This window comes from Eschrichtius robustus, chromosome 7 (genome assembly GCF_028021215.1).
Source record: "Eschrichtius robustus isolate mEscRob2 chromosome 7, mEscRob2.pri, whole genome shotgun sequence".
Taxonomy (NCBI): domain Eukaryota; kingdom Metazoa; phylum Chordata; class Mammalia; order Artiodactyla; family Eschrichtiidae; genus Eschrichtius; species Eschrichtius robustus.
The window spans coordinates 76521006-76542169 of NC_090830.1; the positions used below are offsets into that span (position 1 = coordinate 76521006).

General features: G+C 52.6%; 1 protein-coding gene across 1 annotated transcript in view; it reads left to right on the plus strand.

Moving 5' to 3' along the window:
* CDH23 (cadherin related 23) overlaps nucleotides 1–21164 on the plus strand; it is a 398173-nt gene that overhangs the window by 2410 nt on the left and 374599 nt on the right. Inside the window, exon 2 of the mRNA XM_068547762.1 lies at nucleotides 3934–4011. Within this exon, the coding sequence (XP_068403863.1) occupies nucleotides 3934–4011 (78 nt within the window). The remainder of the gene's footprint in view (nucleotides 1–3933; nucleotides 4012–21164) is intronic.

Sequence of the window (21164 nt, forward strand, 5' to 3'; positions counted from 1 at the left end):
ATGTGTGGGGCGGGGACAGAGGGGTGCATCGTGGGTGCGGGCAGCTGGACTCTTGTTCCTTCACAGAAGTCGCCCGTTGTCCTCTCCCCTCTCACGGGCACTCACGTTCTCACTTGGCCGGAGGCCTCACAGCTCCTGAGGCAGCAGTTTGCCTCTGGAGGACACAGCCTTCATGCCTTAAAAGTGTCTTTTAAGAGAACAGGCGACCTGTGGGCACCCCCCTTTCCCACCCTCCCATCACCCTCCCAGTCCCCACTGGCAGCCCAAGGCCACTGGGCTTCCTAGGATGGGAGCCTATTCCCAGATCACGGTCCTGCTTGGTATGTGGCAGGCGACGTACGTCCCCGAGGCTCTGCCCAACCTCCCGTGCAGAGGTCTCAGTGGCTGATTATCGGCAGGTCCTGTAAAACAAAATTTGAAAACAAACGATGCTGCTGCAGGTGACGTGTTTTCTGGCTGGTTTCCCTCCCACTGCCCCAGCCTGAGCCCATGCCGAATTCCCTGGTCACCCCTGAGCCTTCTACCCTGGCTCAGCTGCTTTCTGTAAGGGAGCTCAAGGCCCCCAGCAGGGATCCAAAGCCTACCCCTCTGGCTGAGCAGGCAGCACTGTCATTAATACCAATATTAATAATAGCTACCATTTATCGAGTGCTTGCTATGTGCGGGAGCACAGCGCTAAGTGCTTTATGTATGTAATCTCATTTAATCCTCAACACAGCCAAGAAGTAAGTCCTATTGTTATCGCTATTTTACACCTGAGTAAACTGAGGCATGGGGAGGTCATATGACTAGAAAGAGGCACAGAGAGACTACAAACAAAGGTGAAGCCCTTGACCACTGGCCTCTTTCTGAGGCTCTTGTGTGTGCGAGGAGCCCCAGGTTCCTCACATGAGAGGGTGGAAGGGTGTGGGCGAGTGCATATGTGTAGTTGTGGTGGTCAGGGAGGGCTTCCTGGAAGAAGGGACATCTAAGGCAAAACTTGAAGGATAAATAGGAATTTGGCAATTGAAGGCAAAAGGGCCAGCAGTCCTGGCCAGGAGGGGAGAGAGAGGCTACAGTGCTTGCAGAACCAGAAATGACATCAGCTTGGGTGCCTGAGCAGACGGGGTGGGGGTGGAGATTCCATTAGTTCTGCCTGCTCCCCACTAGGAGGTCTCCAGCAATGAGGGAAGTACTAGCCTCTGTGTTCTTGAGCCTGGCCCAAGCTCTGAGGGAGCCAGGTCAGCAGAAATGAGGGAGGGGAGGGCTGCAGCCCACCCATGTTCAGGGCCCCTGGAAGACCCAGCAGGAGCTGCTTACGTGTGTGCTACACGATGTCGGCCCCATGTGAGACCGACCAGCCCCCCATCCCTGGTTGGTAGGGGCAGAGGGGGAAGTGCCCTCATTTGCCTCCTTCTGGGGTGTTTTCCAGTTCTCCAACTCTCCAGACACCGACTGTGTGTCCAACAATTCAATTCAATTCTGATGCTATCTACCCAGAGTTAGTGCCAGATTCCACAGATTTAAGGGTTCAGCTCTACTTCAGATGCTAGTGGTGAGTCCCAGGCCACCTGTACTTCTGACCAACTGGCTATAAATCAGGGCTTCCTACTACCCTTTCTCAGGTTCAGTTAGCTAGAATGACTCACAGAACTCAGGGAAATACTTTACTTACATTTACTGGTTGAATATAAAAGATACAACTCAGGAACAGCCAGATGGAAGAGATGCACAGGGCAAGCTATGGGGGGGTGGGTGGGGTCGGGTGGAGCTTCCATGCCTCTCCAGGTGTGCCATCCTCCCAGCACATGGATGTGTTCACCAACTTGGGAGCTCATCAAATATTGGAAATCTCCAGCTCCCCTCCCCTCCCTAGAGGTTGGAGGTGGGCTGAAAGTTCCCCATCTAATCACTTGGTCTCTCCGGTGATCAGCCCCTTCCTGAGGCTCTCTGTAGAGGCCCCGCTCTAAGTCTCCTCACTGGGAAAAGGGAACCCTCCTACCCTGTTGGTGGGAACATGAATTGGTGCAGCTACTATGAAGAACAGTATGGAGGTTCCTTAAAAAACTAAAAATAGAGTTACCATATGATCCAGCAATCCCACTCCTGGGCATATATCCAGAGAAAACTCTAATTTGAAAAGATACATGCACCCCAGTGTTCGTAGCAGCACTATTTACAATAGCCAAGACATGGAAGCAACCTAAATGTCTATCAACATATGAATGCTTAAAGAAGATGTGGCATGTATACGCAATGGGATACTACTCAGCCATAAAAAAGAATGAAATAATGCCATTTGCAGCTACATGGATGGACCTAGAGATTATCATACTAAGTGAAGTAAGTCAAACAGAGAAAGACAAATACCAGTGGTATTGCTTACATGTGGAATCTAAAATATGACACAAATGAACTTATTTACAAAACGGAAACAGACTCGTGGACATAGAAAACAAACTTATGGTTACCAAAGGGGAAAGGAGGGGGTGGGGAATGAGTTTGGGATTAGCAGATACAAACTACTATATATAAAATAAACAAGGTCCTACTGTAGAGCACAGGGAGCTATGTTTAATATCTTTGAATAAACTATATATAGTGGAAAAGAATATGAAAAATAATATATTTATATGTATGTATAACTGAATCACTTTGCTGTACACCAGAAATTAACACAACATTAAATTAACTATACTTCAATGAAAATTTTTTTTTTTATTTAAAGATAAAAAATAAATCACCTCATTGACATAAACTTGGGTGTGGTCAAGGGGGCTCCTTATGGATAACAAAAGACCCTCCTATCACTCTGGAAATTCCAAGGAGTTTTGAAGCTCTGTGCCAGGACCTGGGGGCAGAGACCAAATACATTTCATACTATACCACACTACTGAAGGCCTCTGGGGGGTTGCTCAGGGGACAGAGGAAGCCAGCCTTGGGGAGGCTTTGTGTGGGGGACTTGTGATATGGGGGACTCTTCATAGATGTGAAATTCCTCAGCCCATGACGGTATCATGCTGTCCCCTTCCAGAGCCAGCCCCCAACCTGAGGCTGTCACAGAGTGGTACAGGGTTACCTGCACAGGCTTCCAGGTCTGGGTTCCAGTACGGCCCATGCCACCCTTACTAGCTGTGTGACCCTGGGCAAGTTACTAGTTACCCCCTCAAAGCCTCATTTTCCTCAATAGTAAAATGCGGATGTGACAGCACATGTTGGACCATGAGGATTGATGGAGATGGTATAAGCGGCTGGTACAGAGGAGGGTTCCATAGATGGCAGCTATTATTATTGTTGTTGTTGTTATTATTGTTATTAATCACATGGCATCAGCTGGCCATTCCTTCACACAACAAATAGCTGCTGAGGGCCTTCTAAGTGCCAAGTCCTGTTCTGGGCACCAGGGTTGCAGCGTGTAACACAGCAGACAGCCCTGTCCTTGCCAAGCTCCCAGTCTATCTACAGCTGGGAGGCCCAGTAGGAATACAATGTGAGCCACATGTGTGGTCTTAAATTTTCTAAGAGGCGCATTAGAACAGAAACAGGTGAAACTCATAATGTATTTGACTTAATCCAGTATAGCTACAATCATAATTTCCACATTATCAATATAAAAGATGAATGAGATATTTCACACCCACTTTTTCGTACAACATCTTCAAAATCCCGTGTGTATTTTATACTCCAGCACATCCTATTGTGGACCAGGTCTCAATAGCCACACGTGGCTCGTGGCCTCACTGACCGAACGACCTGACAGCCTTCTGCCTGCCTACTGGCATTACTCCCCATTTGCCTCGAGGCAGAACAGCGAGCTGCCAAGGTCCTGGAAAGGTGGCTGCAGCACTGGATGCAGGTTCAGTGCCCACTGGAGCCCCTACTCTGTGTGCCTTGCAGAACGCATGGAGCTGGCACGAGGGTACTTGACTGATGCTCTTGTCCTCTAACTTCCAGGCCAGGTGAACCGACTGCCCTTCTTCACCAACCACTTCTTTGATACATACCTGCTGATCAGCGAGGATACGCCTGTGGGTGAGTTGGCGCAAGGGCTGGTGGGCAGGCCGGGTGGCGTGAGGTGGACTCCTTTCCCACAAGTGAAAGGGATCTTAGAGATTGAGCTGATCTTCCCCTGTTATTGGAAACTCTTCCATGGGGTCCCTGATGGGTGTTCGTGTGGCCTCTGCTTGGTTGCCTCCAAGGATGGGACACTCACTACTTCCTGTGGTGGCCTATTCCAAAAGAGAGGAGTTCTTAGTGTCAAAGAGTTTATCACATTGAGCCCAAGTTGCTTGACTTTCACTTCTGCACTAATTTTGTCCTACAAAATGGCTTGTTCCTCTTCCTTGTGAAAATTTGAAGATGAAAGCTCTTGTAGAGTTTGTTTTGTAGCCTTTTGCATTTTTCCGTGATTACCGAGTTTTCTGCACTGAGTATGCCTGTTGTTTTGTCATTAGAAAAAAAATTATCTAGGAAGTGATCACGAGCATCCTGGTGCCCGCTTCTCACTACCCGCCCCCAGCTTGAGTCACCTCATCACCCAGATCTATCCTCACGAGCCCCTCCCGAGGGCCTGGCTCCTACACCTGCAGCTGGAGGTCGGCATGCATAGTCCCATGGCCTTAGTTCAGCTCTAGGGACCCTAAAGCTTCTCAGGAAATGGGGTTGAATTGAACAAACCCATCTTGCAGCTGTGCTGATGGGAAGGCACTAGTTCTTGTGAGCACGCAGGAAAACCACGCCAGGAGGTGCCACTCACCTCCACCAGCACTCCCTCTTGTGTCCTCTCATTCTTGTCCGTGTCAGTTTTGAGAAAGTGCTTGTAATCTGGGACTTCTTCCACTCAGGTCTGCCTGCTTCCTGGGTATCAGGGTGGGGCTGTGCGCCAGAAGCAGCATGCATCGGCAGCCAGCATGGTGCATCTTTCTGGAGCATTCTGGAGTATCACTTATACTTGAAAATGAAGCAGGATGGCTTGGAGAGGGGAGGGCTGTGAAGATACTTAGCTAATAGGTCATTTAAAGCACTCTTTCATATATGTAAAACCAAACATAGATGCAAAATCCTTCAAAGAAAATCTCTGCTTGAAGAGGGGAGCCTTAGTGGGCCCCAGACTCTCCCCTGCTGTTTGCAGGGGCACGCGAGAAGCCCCCTGCAGAGGTCTTTCCTTCCACTCTTCCTTTTGTTGTGGGTAGGTGCTGGGCACAGCAGGTGTTCTGACTATTGTGGGGATTGTCCCCATGGCCCAGTGACACTCTGTGTCTAGGGCTGTGGGGACCCACTGTGTAGAAAGTGACCACTCTTTTGACGATTAGCAGCCCCACGCATCAGCATTGTGAGGCTGGATTTGAGGATTGGTGTTTGGGCATCTGGGTGTTTGAAGTGTCCAGGAAGGAGGCAGATTGCCTCTCTGGAATCTTCTTCCAGAAGCTTAGCTCACCTTCTGAGGGGTGGAGAGGATGGCCGGCAGTCCCCTGGGGGCCCTGCTGAGCTGGCTCCTCCCTTCTGAGTTGGGTCAGGGGGTGGTGTTTGTGGGCTCCTAGATTCTTCCTGGCTCCTCCGCAGGCCCAGACCTGGCGTGGGGCTGGCACGGAGCCAGCAGAGAGGGGCCCAGTGCCTGTGGATCCGTAAAAGATGAATGTTAGCAGCGTTTATCACCACTAGGGGTTCTGCTTTTTCCAGTTCATTCATCAGTTTATCAGATATAGATGGGGTGCCCCCTGTGCCAGGCCTGGGTGCTGTGGATTCAGAGAGGAATTCGACTGAGGGATAAAGAAGTCAGCGTCATGGGTAATAGAGGCTAGGTCAGCTGTCCGGTTCAGCCCCAGTGGGGACTGAAGGGGGATGAGTCGTGCCTCTGGGGGCAGGGCAGAGCAGCAGGAAGCAGGAGAGGTTAGGGGGAGGTGGTGGCCCTTGAGCAGAGTCCCGAACAGGTCCTTCCCATTGCTTTACACACTATTTCCTGTGGCTGCTTTTTTTTTTTTGGCTGCTTTTTATAAGCGTCTGTTTGAACCTCATCCTCCTGGAGGTTCCTTTGTGGTGGAGGCAATATATCTGGGACAGGCAGGCCCCTGAGGCAGAGGTGTGGCCAGCCACTCAGTGAGCGGGGCTGCTGGCAGGGAGGGGCGAAGCCCCCTCAGGTGAGCGGCGCCAGCCCCGTCACCCCATCTGTGGCCCTGCCTTGCCCCGCTCCGCCCTGAGTGTGGGGTTCTCAGAGGCCTGTGCTGCAGGGAGGGTGACGGGGTTGGGTGGGATGGCTATTGCTCGGCCAGTGCTGGTAGTGGTACGCCCTGGGCTGGACGCCCCCAGTGAGCCCTCCAGCAGGCCTTGCTCCAGTTACCTTTGGCTCTGGCTCTTGACTGTCTTTTGCAAACGCGGGCATCAACTGGCCTCCAGGAGTAACTCCCAGGACTCAGCCCCATTATGGCTGTGTTTGGCAGTCACAGCGGGGGTGTCCATCTGATGTAATGGGGGTTGATCCCTGGCTCTGGGAGGCCACAGGAATGAGAGAGGGTTCAGTGAGCTGGAAGACAGCTCTGCTCATCTGTCTGGGCAGGGGCCAGTGCTGAGCTGGACCGCACCCTCCTGGCCTCCTCCCTTCCTTTTGCATCAGGATGGGGCAGCACAGCTCTGCCCTGAAAGTCATGAGCCCAGTTTCTGTTCCTTGCTGTGTGGCGTTGGGCACAGTGCCTCCCCTCTCTGGGCCTCTGTCTCCCCATCTCACCAATGAGAGGGCATTGGAAAGATGGGCCCAGTGGCCTTGAGCTGGGGCAGTCCTGCTAGCCCAGGGTGTCACATCTCTGGGCCCTCAGATAACACAGCCCTGGAAACCTCCACTGAGTGCTGTCACCTACTTGCCCTGGGCCATTCAGAGGGTGCATATGGACTCACGTGGACAAAGCAGGGTGCAGACCTCTGACCAGCAGTGGCCAGGGTGAGGGTAAGGGTGGAAACAGCTTGTCAAGGAGACTGGCCCTTTGCCTGCCATGTGGAATGGGGTGGCCTAGAGACTTGACTTTGAGACTTGCCTCTCACTAACCCTTTGCTCTCTGAATCTCAGTGCTCCAAACTGTAAAATGGGATGGAATAGTCTCCCTTCTGGATTGTTGGGCTGTATACATACACTATAGTTAACTCCAAAGCTTCCACACCTAGAATGCTTTGTTGTTACACAAAAGAGAACTTATGTGTGTCCCAGGGATGGCTGGTTGGACTGTCCTGCCAGCCATGGGCTTGCAAGGGGGACAGACAAGCACATAGGTGAGCTGGGTCCAGTGGGGTGGTTGGTACCAGTGCCTAGAGCCAGAGACCAAACTAGTCTGAAAATGTCAGCTTACCAGAGGAGGAGGTCAGAGCTGTGGCAGAACAAACTTCCAGCTCTGGGACAGATTATCCGGCTTCTGTTTGGACCCTCCAATGAAGGGGAACTCATGATCTTACCAGGCTGCTCATTTCTGTGCTGTGGGGACAGTTCTGGGAATGAAAAAGTCTTCCTAATATTACTATGAAACCTGTCCCTGCAACTCCTACCCACTGAACCTAATTTTGACCACTGGAGCCTTACAGAATAATAATAATAACATAACATATGATATACAATATATATATATATAATATATTATTATACTAACAATGTTTACTGAGTGCTTGAGGCAGTATCCTAAGTGTTTTAATTCGTTTTTAAATTCCTTTTAAGAACGGAAGGTAGAGTTTGATTACAGGCTCTGTCAGAATGTAGTTTCTGTGAGTGTGCTCTCCTGGGTTAGAGATTGGGACTTTCGTTCACCCCAAACCTTCTGAGCCTTTCCATTTTTCATGCTCTTGCTGCAGTTTCCGACCGCGGGCCAGCGGCCACGTGCTGGGGAGCGGAATGGGAGGGCACGGCCCAGCCATCTGAAATCCCGTGCGGAGGCTGCATGTTCCATCTCTATCTCCTCCTATCTCAGCTTCCAGTTCCCTCTGCGTGATGTTCTTTTTGTAGACCATCTCCCAGCTGGAAAAGACAGAAACCAAATGAAGTCATTAAGTAGCTCTGCCTTCCCCTGGCCTGTTAACATCCGGGTCCCCCTTGTCCCTGTTTGTCTCCTCCGGACGTGAACCTCCGTCACTGGCAGTAGAGCCCGGCCTGGGCGGGGCAGAGCAAGAGCACAGTGAAGACTTGATGCCTGGTCAGGCTGGCTGGCATAGCCCAAACCTCGGCCCTGGCTGTCGGCAGCGAATGGCCTCATGTCACCTTTAGGATGAGGGACAGGGTGCAGGGATGCTGTCTCCGATCGCCCTCCCCAATCCACTCCAAACACTCCACCAATATTGCTCATGTCGAGATCACCGACCACCTCCCTGTGGCTAAAGCTGACCGTTAATCCTCAGGCCTTGTGGCCTTTCAGCAGTTATCTTTATTTCCTCCAGGACATCACCTCTGGCTGTGCTTTCTCAGTCTCCTTTGCCTGTTCCTCCACCTCTCCAGGACCTCTTGGCACTGGAGGGCCCCGGGGTCCAGCTCCTCTATCTCTTCTCCATGCTCTCACTCCCGTGCCATGCCTAGTCTGGCAGCTCTGGGTACTACCTGTGTGCTGACAGCCCTGAGGCTTCTACCTTCTGCCTGGGCCTCCTCGCACCAGAGATTCTAGACTCATATACCACCCCTCCATCCATTTCCACGTGGATGTCTAAAGGGCTCTCAACCTCAGTCTAAAGCCGAACTCCCAATCTTCCCTGCAAACCCCTCCTTCCCTGCAGCCATTCCCATCTCAGTTAGTTGCAACTCCATCCTTCCAGTTGCTCAGACCAGCAACTTGGGGTCTTCCCTGACTCTTCCCTTTCCCTCCCCCCCCCCCACCTCATATCCAGTTCATCAGGAAATCCTTTTGGCTTGATCTTCAAAATATTTCCAGAATCTTCTCACCGCTTCACCTCCTACCACCACAGGCCAAGTCTGGATTATCCCAACAGCTTCCCGATGGTCTCACCGGTCCCCCTGCTCCCTCTGCCCTGCTGCAGCCTTTCTCACCCTCCCAGCCAAGTGGTCCTTTTCAACCTGAGACAGAGCCTGTCACAAGGTCAGCTCAAGTCCCTCCACCCACCTGGAATGACAACCGTGTTCTTAAATGGCATCGAGGCTGTTTGCAGTCCAGGCCCTGCTACCACTCAGACTTCACCTCCTTCCCCACACCCCCAGCTCGCTCCACTCCAGCCCCACCAGTCACCCTGCAGTTCCTTGAGCATGAAAGGCGAGTTCCTACCTCTTGCTCTTTGCGGTTGCTGCTCCTTTTTCCTGGAACGCGATGAACCTCCGTTGGTCAGTCAAGTCGGTTCACATGCCACTGCCTCTATGTGGCCTTCCTGGCTTTCTCCAGGCGGGGTTCAAGGGCTGCTTCCTTTGCTTCCTCCTTCTCTATTAGTCCCAGTCGCAGTGCTGTTATTACTCAGCTGCTCATCTGTCTCCCCTGTTGCCCTGTGAATGCTTCCAGGTGCCTGGGCCATCTCTATGTCCCCTGGGCCCCCCCCACTCCCCGTGCCTGGCTCATGCCTGGGGCTTGAGGTGCCTTGGGGGAGGAGTGAAGTCTGGAGTTTGTGAGTGTGGGGGGAACCTTCCAAGGCAGGGGCTGGGGCTGGCTCCATGCCGGCTCGCCATCCTTCTGGAGTCTCAGGCCAGGCGCCCCTTCCCCAGGGTGTCAGGAGCGAGGTGTTGGTGATGACAGGGATGGCTGCCCAGGGAGAGCGCCCAGGAGAGCATGTCTCCCAGATGGCACAGATGCTGTTTGTGCCTGCGCTTGTGAATGGCAAAGCCCACACCGTGCGAGGGTCATGTTTTTAATCACCCCAGCTGCCTGCCCACCCCAGGCTGTAAGTGGCATATTTGCTGGGGACCCTCGGGGCACCGAGCCCTGGCTGGCCTCTAGGGAGGGACACAGAAGCAGCAGCATGAAACCTGGCTTGGAGGCACCGAGCTGACTTAGGAGTTCTGAGGGGGTGGAGGGCATCTAGTCCGTCTACCTTGGCTGCCACCCCAGTCCTCACTCATCAGGTCCTGGAGGGGGACAGTGTCGCTTGGGGCTGGGTCCCAAGGTCACTCCTCCTATCCCAATTCTAAATACCCCCAGTCCAAGGCCTCCCAAGCGCCTAGAGAAAGGAGTGAGAGCTCTTTTATCATGGCATGTCACCTACCACTCCTCCTCACCTGCTCCCCATCGCGGGGACCCGCTCAGCACCCCAACACCTCACCTCTGTCTCACCGCCACACCCCCACCCGTGCTGTCCCTTTGGCAGGGAGTGCCCTTTCCCCTTCCCTACCTGGTGAATCCCTACTCATCTTTCGAGGTGTAGCTCAGATGTCACCTGCCCTGGGAGGGGCCGTAGCCTCCGCCATCCCCCACCCTCTGTTTGCTTTGAATTCACCTCTGTGAAAGCTCTTAGCAAGTCCTATCATGGTTATTTGTGTGTAACTCCCCATCGGCTGTTCATTTTTACTTATTATCTTAATTAATATCAACGTTACAATTAATTATCATTTTGGTATTTATGTATAATATAAGATTGTAGAGCGATACTATTAGCTAGCGTTTATTTGACAGCCAGCCTCTGACGAGAGCCTCACAGTGAATCCCAGAGAAGTGGCGTCATGTCCACTGTACAGCCCAGCAAGCGGAGCCTCCTGGCACATGTCCTCTGTGCCAAGCACAGTGCTTGGTACAAAGTGGGCCTCAACAGTTGCTGGTCGGATGAGTAGAGGGATGAAGGAAGAATGAAAGGCTGAGTGGATGTTGAATGTCTTGCCGATTCCCCTCCCCTTGGCTCCTGGTCCCCCTATGTGTCGCCAAGGTGGGTGCTCATGGAGCCGACTTCCCCAGGCAGACCCTCCCAGACCTCCAAAGCGTCTTGAGCCACAATTCAGGTGATAATGCCCACACTAATCACCTACACAGCTAAATTAGTCTTGTCAGGAGCCATTAAGGCAGGAGCTCGGGATTCATTAGGATGCATCAGGCCCAGGCAGCGCCTGGCACCACTGCCAGACGGCTCTGATTAATTTCTCTGCAAACCCCATCAATGCCCAGCTGTTTCGTCTGGACCCAGCGAGAGCAATTTTCAGGTGGGCTGACCCGCATCGGCGGTCTCAGTAGACGGAGGAGCTGTGTGCCTGCAAGCACGCAGACAACTCCCCGCAGGGGCGGGCCCCACTGGGCGCAGCGTGGGAGATGCGGGGGTGCTGACATGAATGGCGGGCGCGTGGGCAGCACACACTCAGGGATGGCATGACGTCCAGGCATGAGGCTCTGGAGCAGATATGAAGAGGGGAGGGTTAGAGGGGAATCTGGGAGGGGGTTGGGTCTTTACTGGACCATTCTCTGTACCTGGTGTCCCCCGGGAGGGGCTATTTATCCTACCCTGTATCCCTCTTCCCTTGTCTCAATAAAGGGAAGAAATCATCTCTCAGGAGAGGATGGAGAACCACAGGATGAGAATGATTTTTTCCTTAACCGGAGTGTTACTTAGGACCACCACAGGGAAGAGGGGGTCATTGTCCCACAAAGCAGTTCCCTGGCAAGGGCTGGCGGCAAAACTACAGGAATTGAGGGACGTGGATATGAGGAGTCCAGTGGGGGTGGTTCCCAAACATCAGCTGGGTGTGTGCTCTGAGCATGGTTTGGGCTTTTCCACCTGCCACCTGTACAGAGGCATTGTAGCTCAGTAACTAATAACAATACAGACAAAATTAGAGTGCCTGAGACAATAATAAGTGCTAAGGAGAAATAACCATCTGTGGTTGAAGTTAAAGTCAGAGGTACACAGTGATAACAGCCTGTATTCCTCACCTTCACTTTTACCCCCCACCCAAGGATCCTCAGAGGGCCTGCAATGAACAGCTAGGGCCTCCTATAGGACAATTTGATGATCACTAGTCAAACACTCCCACTTTACAGATGGGAAAACTGAGGCCCAAGTTGGGAGCTTGCCCAAGGGCCTTAGAGAGTTACTGTTGGATTCCTGCCCTAACTTCTCACACCATCTGCAAAAGAAATTCAAGAGGGCTCTGCCCATGCAGGTATGCGGTTCCTCTGGGCCTAGGGAAGAAGGGGCATCCTCCTGGGTTGGTGGGCTGTGAGCTTGGGACTTGATGTTTAGAGAAAGGGCTCCAGGTGTCTCAGAGCTGCCACAATCTGGGGTTGGAGTGCTTAGGGAGGGGAAGTGAGGGTAGCCCAGAGGCTTCCTAAAGCTGTCAGTACTGGGTGAGGTTTCGGAGGAAGGAGGTGATCTAGTATCTGTCCAGGTGATCAGATGCTGGGACCAGCTGGTCTGGGGCCCTGGCTTCCTGGTGACCTCACAGAGCAGGGATTTTACTCTTCCTTCTGGGAGGTGGGGGATGACTCACAGGACTTCTGGAAGGGCCTGGATGCCTCTGTGGCCTTGCTTCCTTTCTGCCTTTCTCCAGGTCAGCATCGGCCCTCAAAGGGAGTTATAGGACAGATTAGTACCCTTTTGGGGGGTGCTGGGCTGTAGCCTCTCCAAGAGGCCCCTGCCTGGGCACATCTGGAGCCTGTGGCAGCCCCAGCTGTGGACTGCCTCTCGATACATGGGTGGAGGTAGGGCGGGTGTTTTGGATGCGGCCATAATATCACTAACGATAACGATGATGTGCCACATGTCGTGCAGGCAGGCATTAATGGTCTGCACTGCACACCTGTGCCAGGCTGTGCTTGGGGGCAGTGTAGGGACACACACATTAAAGACAACTGGGAAAATGGCAACTATATTTACACACTTACTCTGTGTCTAGGTAAGCTCTTCATACACATTGCTTCACTGAATCCTTGCAGCAGACCGAGAAAGTGGGCTTTATAATCCCTACTTTACAGATGAGAAGGCAGAGGCTCAGAGAGAGTGAGTAATTTTCACAGGGTCACACAGCTTATATAGGATAGAAATGGGCCCGAACCCAGTGCTGCCTGACCCCAAAGCCTGTGCAACTTAACCACAACTTTGGGATTCTGTGTGTGGGTCATGGCTTTTAAGGAGCCCCGGTTTGGAGTGGAGAAGAGGATGTATGGTAAATGCCCAGCCCACCCCAGGCAAGTGGGAGGTGTGAGCTCCAGGGTGCTGCTAATGCTCAGGCGAGGAAGGACTTCATTCTGGGCGTGGAGAGGGGGAGGTTCATAGTGGAGGTGTCGCTGAGTGACTGGGTTTACACGCAGAAGCCACAGGAACAGCATTTCAGAAGGCCGTGGACCAGGCCCACCAGCAGTGGGGTAAGCAGCTTGTGTTGTGTCTTGGATGGCAGAAATAGGTTGTTGTAGTTAAAAATAAAAATAATAGTAGTAATCATTTAGTACTTGCGGTTTACTAGTTAGGTTACCTGAATGATCTCATTGAATCCTTACAGCGATGATGGGAAGTCTGCTCTATCATGGTCCCCATATTACAGGCTCAGAGAGCTCAATCAAGCTGCCCAAGCGCCCCCCGGGATTTGAATCCCAAGAATTCAGTCTTCAACATCCACACTCTTACTACCCCACTCCGCCACCCCTCAGGATTTTTGAGGGCCTTTCCTCAATCTGTCACCCAGGAAAGGGTCTCAGTGACCAAGGGTGCACACCAGCGAGGAGCTGGATGAAGGGGCAGCTGCTCCCAGAGAGGGGAGAGTGGCCAGTACAGCTTGGTCTGGGAGCACAGGCCCTGGACTCGGGCAGGAGCCTAGGTCCCAGGACTGACTCTGCTCCCATGCAGCTGTGTGAGCTTGGGCAAGTCGATTTCCCTGTTCGGGCCTTGCTTCCCCAGTTATTCCGAATATGCTAGTGCTGGCTGGATATACTGTGCAGAGTTGTAAATATTGCTGAGAAATGACTGGGGAAATAGATGAGAGTGTGAGATTAACCAGGTTGCTTGCTCCTGGGCCCACGACCTTTTCCGGTGATCAGCAGTTAAGGAGGTGGGGGCTTCAGCCAGCTGTGCTGTGGCCAGGCAGCAGGCACCCCCTTTAGGGGGGCTGGGGGGCTGGCAGATGAGCCTGGCTCAGCTGTGTCATTGGGCGAGGATGTGCTGAGCTTGCAGCCAGCCAGGAACACTTGGGCTCTCTGGGAACCAGCTGAAGGTGTGATTTACAAGAGCTGAAAATCCTCCAGCTGGCTGGGGAGACGGTGGCAGGCAGGGCCGACTTTGAACTTGTCATCACTCCCCTCACCCTGACTGTTCTTTACACGGCTCAGGGGACCTGTGAGCCTGACTGTCCAGCTACAACTTAGTCCGGAATAGGAGATCAAGTCTCTGTGTCAGCCCTGGACTTGGGTTTGGACACAGGAAAGTTGTCCTTTGGTGTAAGGATCTCCCTGACAGTCCCCTCATCTGGGTGCCATCCCCTTCCTCCTCTCCCCCATCCGGGCACAGGGCACCAAGCACTGGCAGGAGAGGCACAAGGCCTGGGTTCTAATCCCAGCGGTACCTCTTGTTGACTCTGTAACCACAGGAAAGTCCCTTAGCCTCTCTGAGCCTCTTTTTTCCTCCTCTGGAAATGGGGCTGATCATACTTGCCCAGCTGACTTCACAGGGAGCTTTAAGAAAGAGCTTTGAAAACTAAATTGCCATGTAAATGTTGTTTTTATTGAGGTATTTGTCTTGAAGTGCCTCCTCTTCCAAGAAGCCCTGCATTGCATCTGGAACAAGTGTGGACTGTTATCACCGGCTGCTTAAATCTCTCTACGCCTCAGTTTACTTGGTTGGAAAATGGGGGTGATGGTCACACAGTGTATACTCATAGGCTTAAATAAGTTAATTAACTTTGGACATTAAGAAATATGGTTGGCACTAATATATGCTAACCATTTTTGTTGTCATTGACTAGTGTTTTTCCCAACTAGGAGAGAAGTAGCTTGGGGACAAGAACGATACCCTTAAGTGGCCAAAGCCCACTGTGCCCAACAAATAAATATTTGGTGTGGTTTATGTGTTACTCTTCCAAGGGCATTTTCGCTTTGCAGGTGGGAGAGGCCCAGAGGTCCCTGGTCCCACCTCCCAGCCTGACCAGGCATGCACTCGGCACAGCTGTCTGCCAACAGGTAGTGCAGGCACGGGGTGGGCCCTTGCAGCGGTGGGCGCTCCCCATCTCATCGGCTAGTGAGCACACCTTCCTGCTCATGGGCTGTCTGCCTCTTCCTGCTGCTCCATCGGTCCCCCTGTGCCCAGAGTTCCCTGCAGTCAGCCTGTCCCTCTTCACATGACGCTGTCCAGGGTCTGAAGACAGAAGCCTGCCCCTGAATGTGCTCTGTTTTACTCTGGAGGTCCCGGCTCCGGTAGTCAGCCCTCAGACTCAGGACAGACTTTCCCACCTGCTCACTCCTGGTCACCCTCCTATGTGCCACGTGCTGTGCCCAAGGGTTTTGCATGCCTTGCTCATTTAATCCTCACAGCTCCCTATGAAGGAGGTGGTTATTCAGCGCATTTTACAGATGAGGAAACTGAGGCTTAGAGAGACTGTCACCTGCCCAAGTCATTAAGTGAGCTGGATTCAAGCCCAGGTCTTTCTCCCTCCACAACCAGAACTCTAGCCTCTTTACAGGTGGGTAGATCAGGGTAAGCGAAGAGGAGAACCTGCTAGCCCTGGGGTAGAACAAAGGCCTCTCCCACCATCTGTGGTCTCTCTTCAGCTTCCTCACTCTGCCCTCATACTACTACAGTGGATGGAGGGGATGAGAGCCTCAAACTCTGGTCCCCTCTGGCCCCTTCCCTTGAGTGAGTGAGGGGGTCTTCCTTGGCCACCTCTCTCTGTCCCCACATCCTGGTGTCACGGCGCTGCCCATGGACCCTCCTTTCCTGGGCTCTCTTGGCAGCAGGAGTGTGTGTGGCGGCAGCCCTAGCACTTCCTAGGATTGATTTGGCCTTTGGAAGGATAATTCAAGATGAATATGCTGGCGTCCGACCGGAGTGAGATGGAGGGATTATTGAGTGTTGAAGCTGCTTCGCTGCATCAGCTGCTTTATGAGCTCTCCAGAGAACCCTATGCCAGGGATAACTCAGCCCTGACGGGCAGGGAGGCAGCATTTGGGTGAGCAGTGCCGGTGGGGCCCAGGCACCCCACTGGCCCCACCTGGGTACCAAGAAGCGGCTTCCAGCTTCATTGCAGTGCAGGTCATTGTTCCTCCCCCTTTGTCCATCCTGTGCTGCCCCAGAATGTGGGGTGAGGACAGTGGTACCCGCCTGCTGGTTCCTCTGTGGCCTCCGGCTCCAGGCTGCCTGGGACAGTGCAGGTAGAGTGGAGGTGAGTGGACCAGAGCCTGTGGACAGATCTCATTGATTTCTGGCAGACTGTTACCCCTGGGGGCAGCCCAGTCCCATTGCCAGGGACACTGTCTCTGCAGGCTGGCAGATGCCCTGGCAGATCAACACGGTCCTTAGTTGGGGACTCAGTGAACTACTGGGGACGTGCTTGCTGTTAACACACAAGGGCATGAGGTTTGGGGAGCAAAGCTCCCCGTGGGGACCTTGCAGCTCAACTCACCCCCGTCACCCTAGGCGTTTGTCCTGATCAGCCACCCTGGCAGCCCCTTGGTGTTCTAGGGGACGGGCTAGGGTGAAGCCAGGGTATAGACTGGGTTGTGAGCTCTTTGAGGGCAGGGACCGTGTCTTAAAGCTTGTTAGGTGGGGTCATTGGAATGTGCAGGAGGCTGGCAATGAGCACCGATGGTCTCCTTCCTCAGTGTCCCCTGTGGAGCCTGACACAGGGAATGATGGCACATGGGCGGCACTCGTTCTGTGTGTAATGACTTAAGTGTCTATCCCAGCCCAAGAGCACATTCACCCCTGGGCTGCGACACCCTTAGGTTGGGAAAGCCTTTTCTGAGGAAGAGGCGTCCAGGAGAGGAAGTGACAGGAAGACTCGCTGAACACACGAGGGGCAGCTGGGGGACAGGTGGTGGGCGCTTCCCCGCGGCAGGGGTCCAGAGAGATAATTAACAGTTCTTGCCCTGGGGGTGGGGGTATTCTGGTGCCGGCAACAGCATTCTGTCTCTTTTAACACAGCCCCTATCTCTTCCTCGGTCCTTCCTCTTCCCTGTGCCCAGTCACAAGATGGGACTCGCAGTGTGATGGCAGCGTTTTGGGACAAAAACAATTTACAGTCCCTGTGTCGGGTTCCCATGCACCTGACCCTCAAGACAGCCCATAGGGCCACTTCTGCCCCCGCTTTATAGATGAGGAAAAGTCCGTGACTTGTCCAAATTGGAAGGGCCCATTAAATGTTAGCACCAAGGTTTGAACTGGACGGTCTGGCCCCCAGCCGGGGCTTATGGCTGCAGTGCCGGGCTCCATCCCCACTATTTGCCCTTGAGTAAACCGCAGCTCTTCAGACCTCAGCTCCCCCATTTGGTGAGCTGAGGCTAACAGGCCCCTCCCATTTGCATTCTTTCCCTCCCACTAGTAGTTCAAAACCCCCTGAGGGACTTGTTACCAACACAAGTTGCTGGCCACACCCTCTGAGTTTCTGATTCAGTAGGTCTGGCTTGGGGCCCAACAATTTGCATTTCCAACAAGTTCTTAGGTGATGCTGCAGCAGGTCTGGGGACCACACTTTGCGACCGCTCCCCTTCCTGTGTTGCTTCCCAGCCTCTGGAATTGGCTCTGGAGTCTACTGTGAATCCTCCGTCATCCAGGCCAGCTCAGGCCCGCAGCCCTGGTAGCGGCTGCCCTGTGGGCCTCGTGTTGGGCTCTCTGGACCCGCCTCTTGCCTGCCTGACCGTCTTGCAGGTCCCCTGCCTGAGACACCGCCAGTGTTCTCTACACCTCAGCTGTGGCTCATCAACGGATAACGGATGTGTGAATTAGGAGGGGGTCTGCAGGGGTGGGGAGGCACAGCAAAGCCGAGATGCCCATGATGCTGAGATGCCCTCAGCCCCCGCCTTTTGTGTTTACACAGAGTGGCTGCACAGCAGCGACATAATTACTCCTGACGGCCTTCATTAAAGCTCTGGAGCAATTTACAGTCAATTAAGGAGAAAGGAACTGCTTCCTCCTTAGGTGCCCCCCACTACCACCTGCTTGGGAAGGAGTCCTGCCCAAGGAGACGTGGATCTGGTTCAGGGGCAGGGTATGTTTCAGGGTCTGTGCAGGGAGGAGGAGGGGGGTGGCTTCTGAAGCCAGTGAACCCGCTGTCCTACAGTCTAGCCATCCATCACCAGCTCCTGGCTGAGCACTCCCAGCATAGTGTGAGAGGCCATGAGCTGTGGAGGAGGGAGCTCTGAGGCTTGGCTCTGCCTCTGCACATGCTGAGGCCTCGGGCAGATCCTTCAGCCCTGGGAACCTCAGTTTTCTCATCTATAAAATGGGGCCGGCCCCATGCACTTTGCAGAGCTATTGTGATTGTTGAATGAAATAATGAATGTGGTGAGCACAGGGCCTGGCCCCCACCAGGAGCACAGTGGCAGGGATGGTCATTCCTGTCCCACTTGGGGACCTGCCCCTGCTTGCACAGGTGCTTTCAGAAAGCAAAAGGCTGTTCAGATGTTGACAGTCTGAGGTGCCCCCGAGCCTGGCTCAGTTCCTGTCGTCACTCTCTGGACACAGGAAACCAGAAGACACAGGTGGGGCGTGGACCTGTGGCACCTGCCCTTCTGGGTGAGACCTCTGAACTTAGAAAGCCTGGGATCCAAGGGGGAACACTTCCTCTTTTGCCTAAAGGCCAACTTAGGAAAATTAAAATGTTTACCGGCTGCATTTCACTCCATCTAAAATAAAAATAGCTTCATCAAGGGCCATGGGTGAAGGTGGGGGAGGAGAATGAATATTTTTACAACTTAGAATACGTACTTTATTGACTAGAAACATGTCAATGAGAAAAGTGGTACTGCTTTTTGGCTCCAAAAATATAAATATAACTGAGTCTATTTGAGAAGTGGCAATAATGAGGCTGCATTCTGAAATTAGACCAGGGGCTGCACTGAGAAGACAGGCTGCCTGGGAGGCTGGGTGATTGTCCCTGCTCCAGCCCGGTGGCCTCATTTGGTGAGATGACATATGGGCTGTGACATAGGACATGTGACATATGCCCAGCACCAAGCTTGGCACACCATCAAGCTGCTTAATCCCAGCCTGCGTGCACCCGGTTGGCAAGAAGTGTTGTCTTTTCCTTCCCAGTTATTTTCTGTGCAGTTGATGCCATTAAAAGAATAATGAGGGCTGAGGACAGGGTCACCCTCCCTCCTTGCCTCCCTTCGCCATTCCTCAGCCTCTCTTCTGAGCTCTGGGGGAGATGGGTGAGTAGTGGGGAAGGCAGGGTGGACGGTGGAGGCGGTTAGCGTTCTCTTACTGGCCGGCTCTTTTGCCAGAGTTTTCTCGTCCATAAATCAGGATGTTGACTCTCTCGTGACAAAGCATCAGTGGTTGTAAAGTCCCCAGGGTGTCTGAGAGCCAGGCTCCTTGAGGTCAAGGCGTCTTTGTGCTAGAACTGCTCTGTTTTGTTGAAGTTTTTTTGTTGGAGTTCCTCATTTTCTGCCCCTTTGTTTCGGCCAGGGCAGTGTCCTGCCGTCAACAGGTCAAACCCCAAGCCTGCTGGGGTTTCTTACATTGGCCGCTTTCTTATGAGGAAAGTGTAGATGTCGTCCACCCGCTACCCTATCTTTGGAGGCCTTGTTAGAATATTTAATTTCACCAACACATGTAGTACTTATTCTGTGTCAGTAACTGCTGTAAGGTCCTTTAAATCCTTATAGCAGCCCTGTGAGGAAGGGTTACTATCATTTCTATTTTATAGATAGATGGGGAAACTGAGGCAAACAGTTGCAGTGACTTGCCCAAGATCATATAGCTGGTAGGTCGGGGGTGGAGCTGGGATTTGAACTTGGATGGTCCCGCCCTAGCAACTGACCTCTTAACCAGTGTGTTCTGCTACCTCCGAAGAATAGTAATGACAATAGTAATAACAGCTGTTATTTATTGAGTACCTACGAGACACTTTGTACACATTATTGCATCAAATCTTTATGAAAACCTGTCAGGGGGTTATTTATGTCTCTGTGTGGCAGATAAGGAAACTGAAGCTTGGAGAAAACAGTTAAAGTGCCGTGCTCCCGGAACTAGTGAACACTGGAGTCAAGGCTGAAATCCGGGGCAGCTTCTTTGTGAATCCCTGACTGCAGGGTTTTAGAATTTTGTCAAATGGTCATTCTCCCAGTCCGTCCTGCTGCATCTCCTGAATGCTCTGGCTCCAGAGAGGAGAATCTTCCAAGACCCACCAGACTTCCAAGACTTGTCTCATCCAGAAGCAATTCCACCCAGCCCCACTGTGCCAGAGCCTGGGCAAACGGTTCACCTTTACACTTCTGTGTGATGCTAAATGAGAAATAGGGGTCAGGGATGGAGGGAGCAGAGGGGGATGATAGTGCAGGACAGCAGGACCTCTTGTGGACCATTGATTGCTGACCCTGGTCATGTGTCCCATGTGCCCCTCCCTGGTGGCAGCTAGATGTCCTGACTAGTTAAACTGAAAACTAACGATAGGAAAGTAAAGTTAAAGTTGAACACTCCCGAGTTCAAATCTCCTTCTCTCCTGTCCTTCTGACCAAGTCCCATAGAGTTAATAAAAGCTGTCCTTTATGGAGGGCCAACTAGGGGCCAAGACTTTATATGCAATATCTCATTCAATCCTCACAACAACCTAGGATGAGGATACTATACTCATATCTCCATTCCTGTCAGTATGAAATACTTGAAGCACATGGAAAAGTATAATGCTGCATTGTCCGAAATGTAGCAGCCACTCGCCACACGTGGCTATTTAAATGTACATTAATTACAATGAAATAAAAATATAGAACTCAGTTTCTCTTTCACCCTGGCCATGTTTCAAGTGTTCAGTAGTTGCACTATGGAGTGGCTGCTGTCTGGGACAGCACAGATGATGTTTTCATTTTCCCTGCACATTGGGTTGGACGGTGCTGGTACACAGTATCTTTGTTCTTCAAATGCGCAACTGAACCTCAGCACCCTGCCCATAGCCACTCAGCTGGGGACAGGTGGCTCCCTGAGAAAACACCTGGGCTCTTTACCAGTGTTCTCCATGCCTGGCCCTGAGGACAAAGAACCTGCTCTCCAGGTGGCAGCTAGAGCGCTTCAGGGACAAAGAGGCAGCGTGACCTACTCGAGGTCGAGAGGCTGGAGTCGATGGAGTAATAGAAACCGGGGGCTCTAAATCATCGAGTGCCACC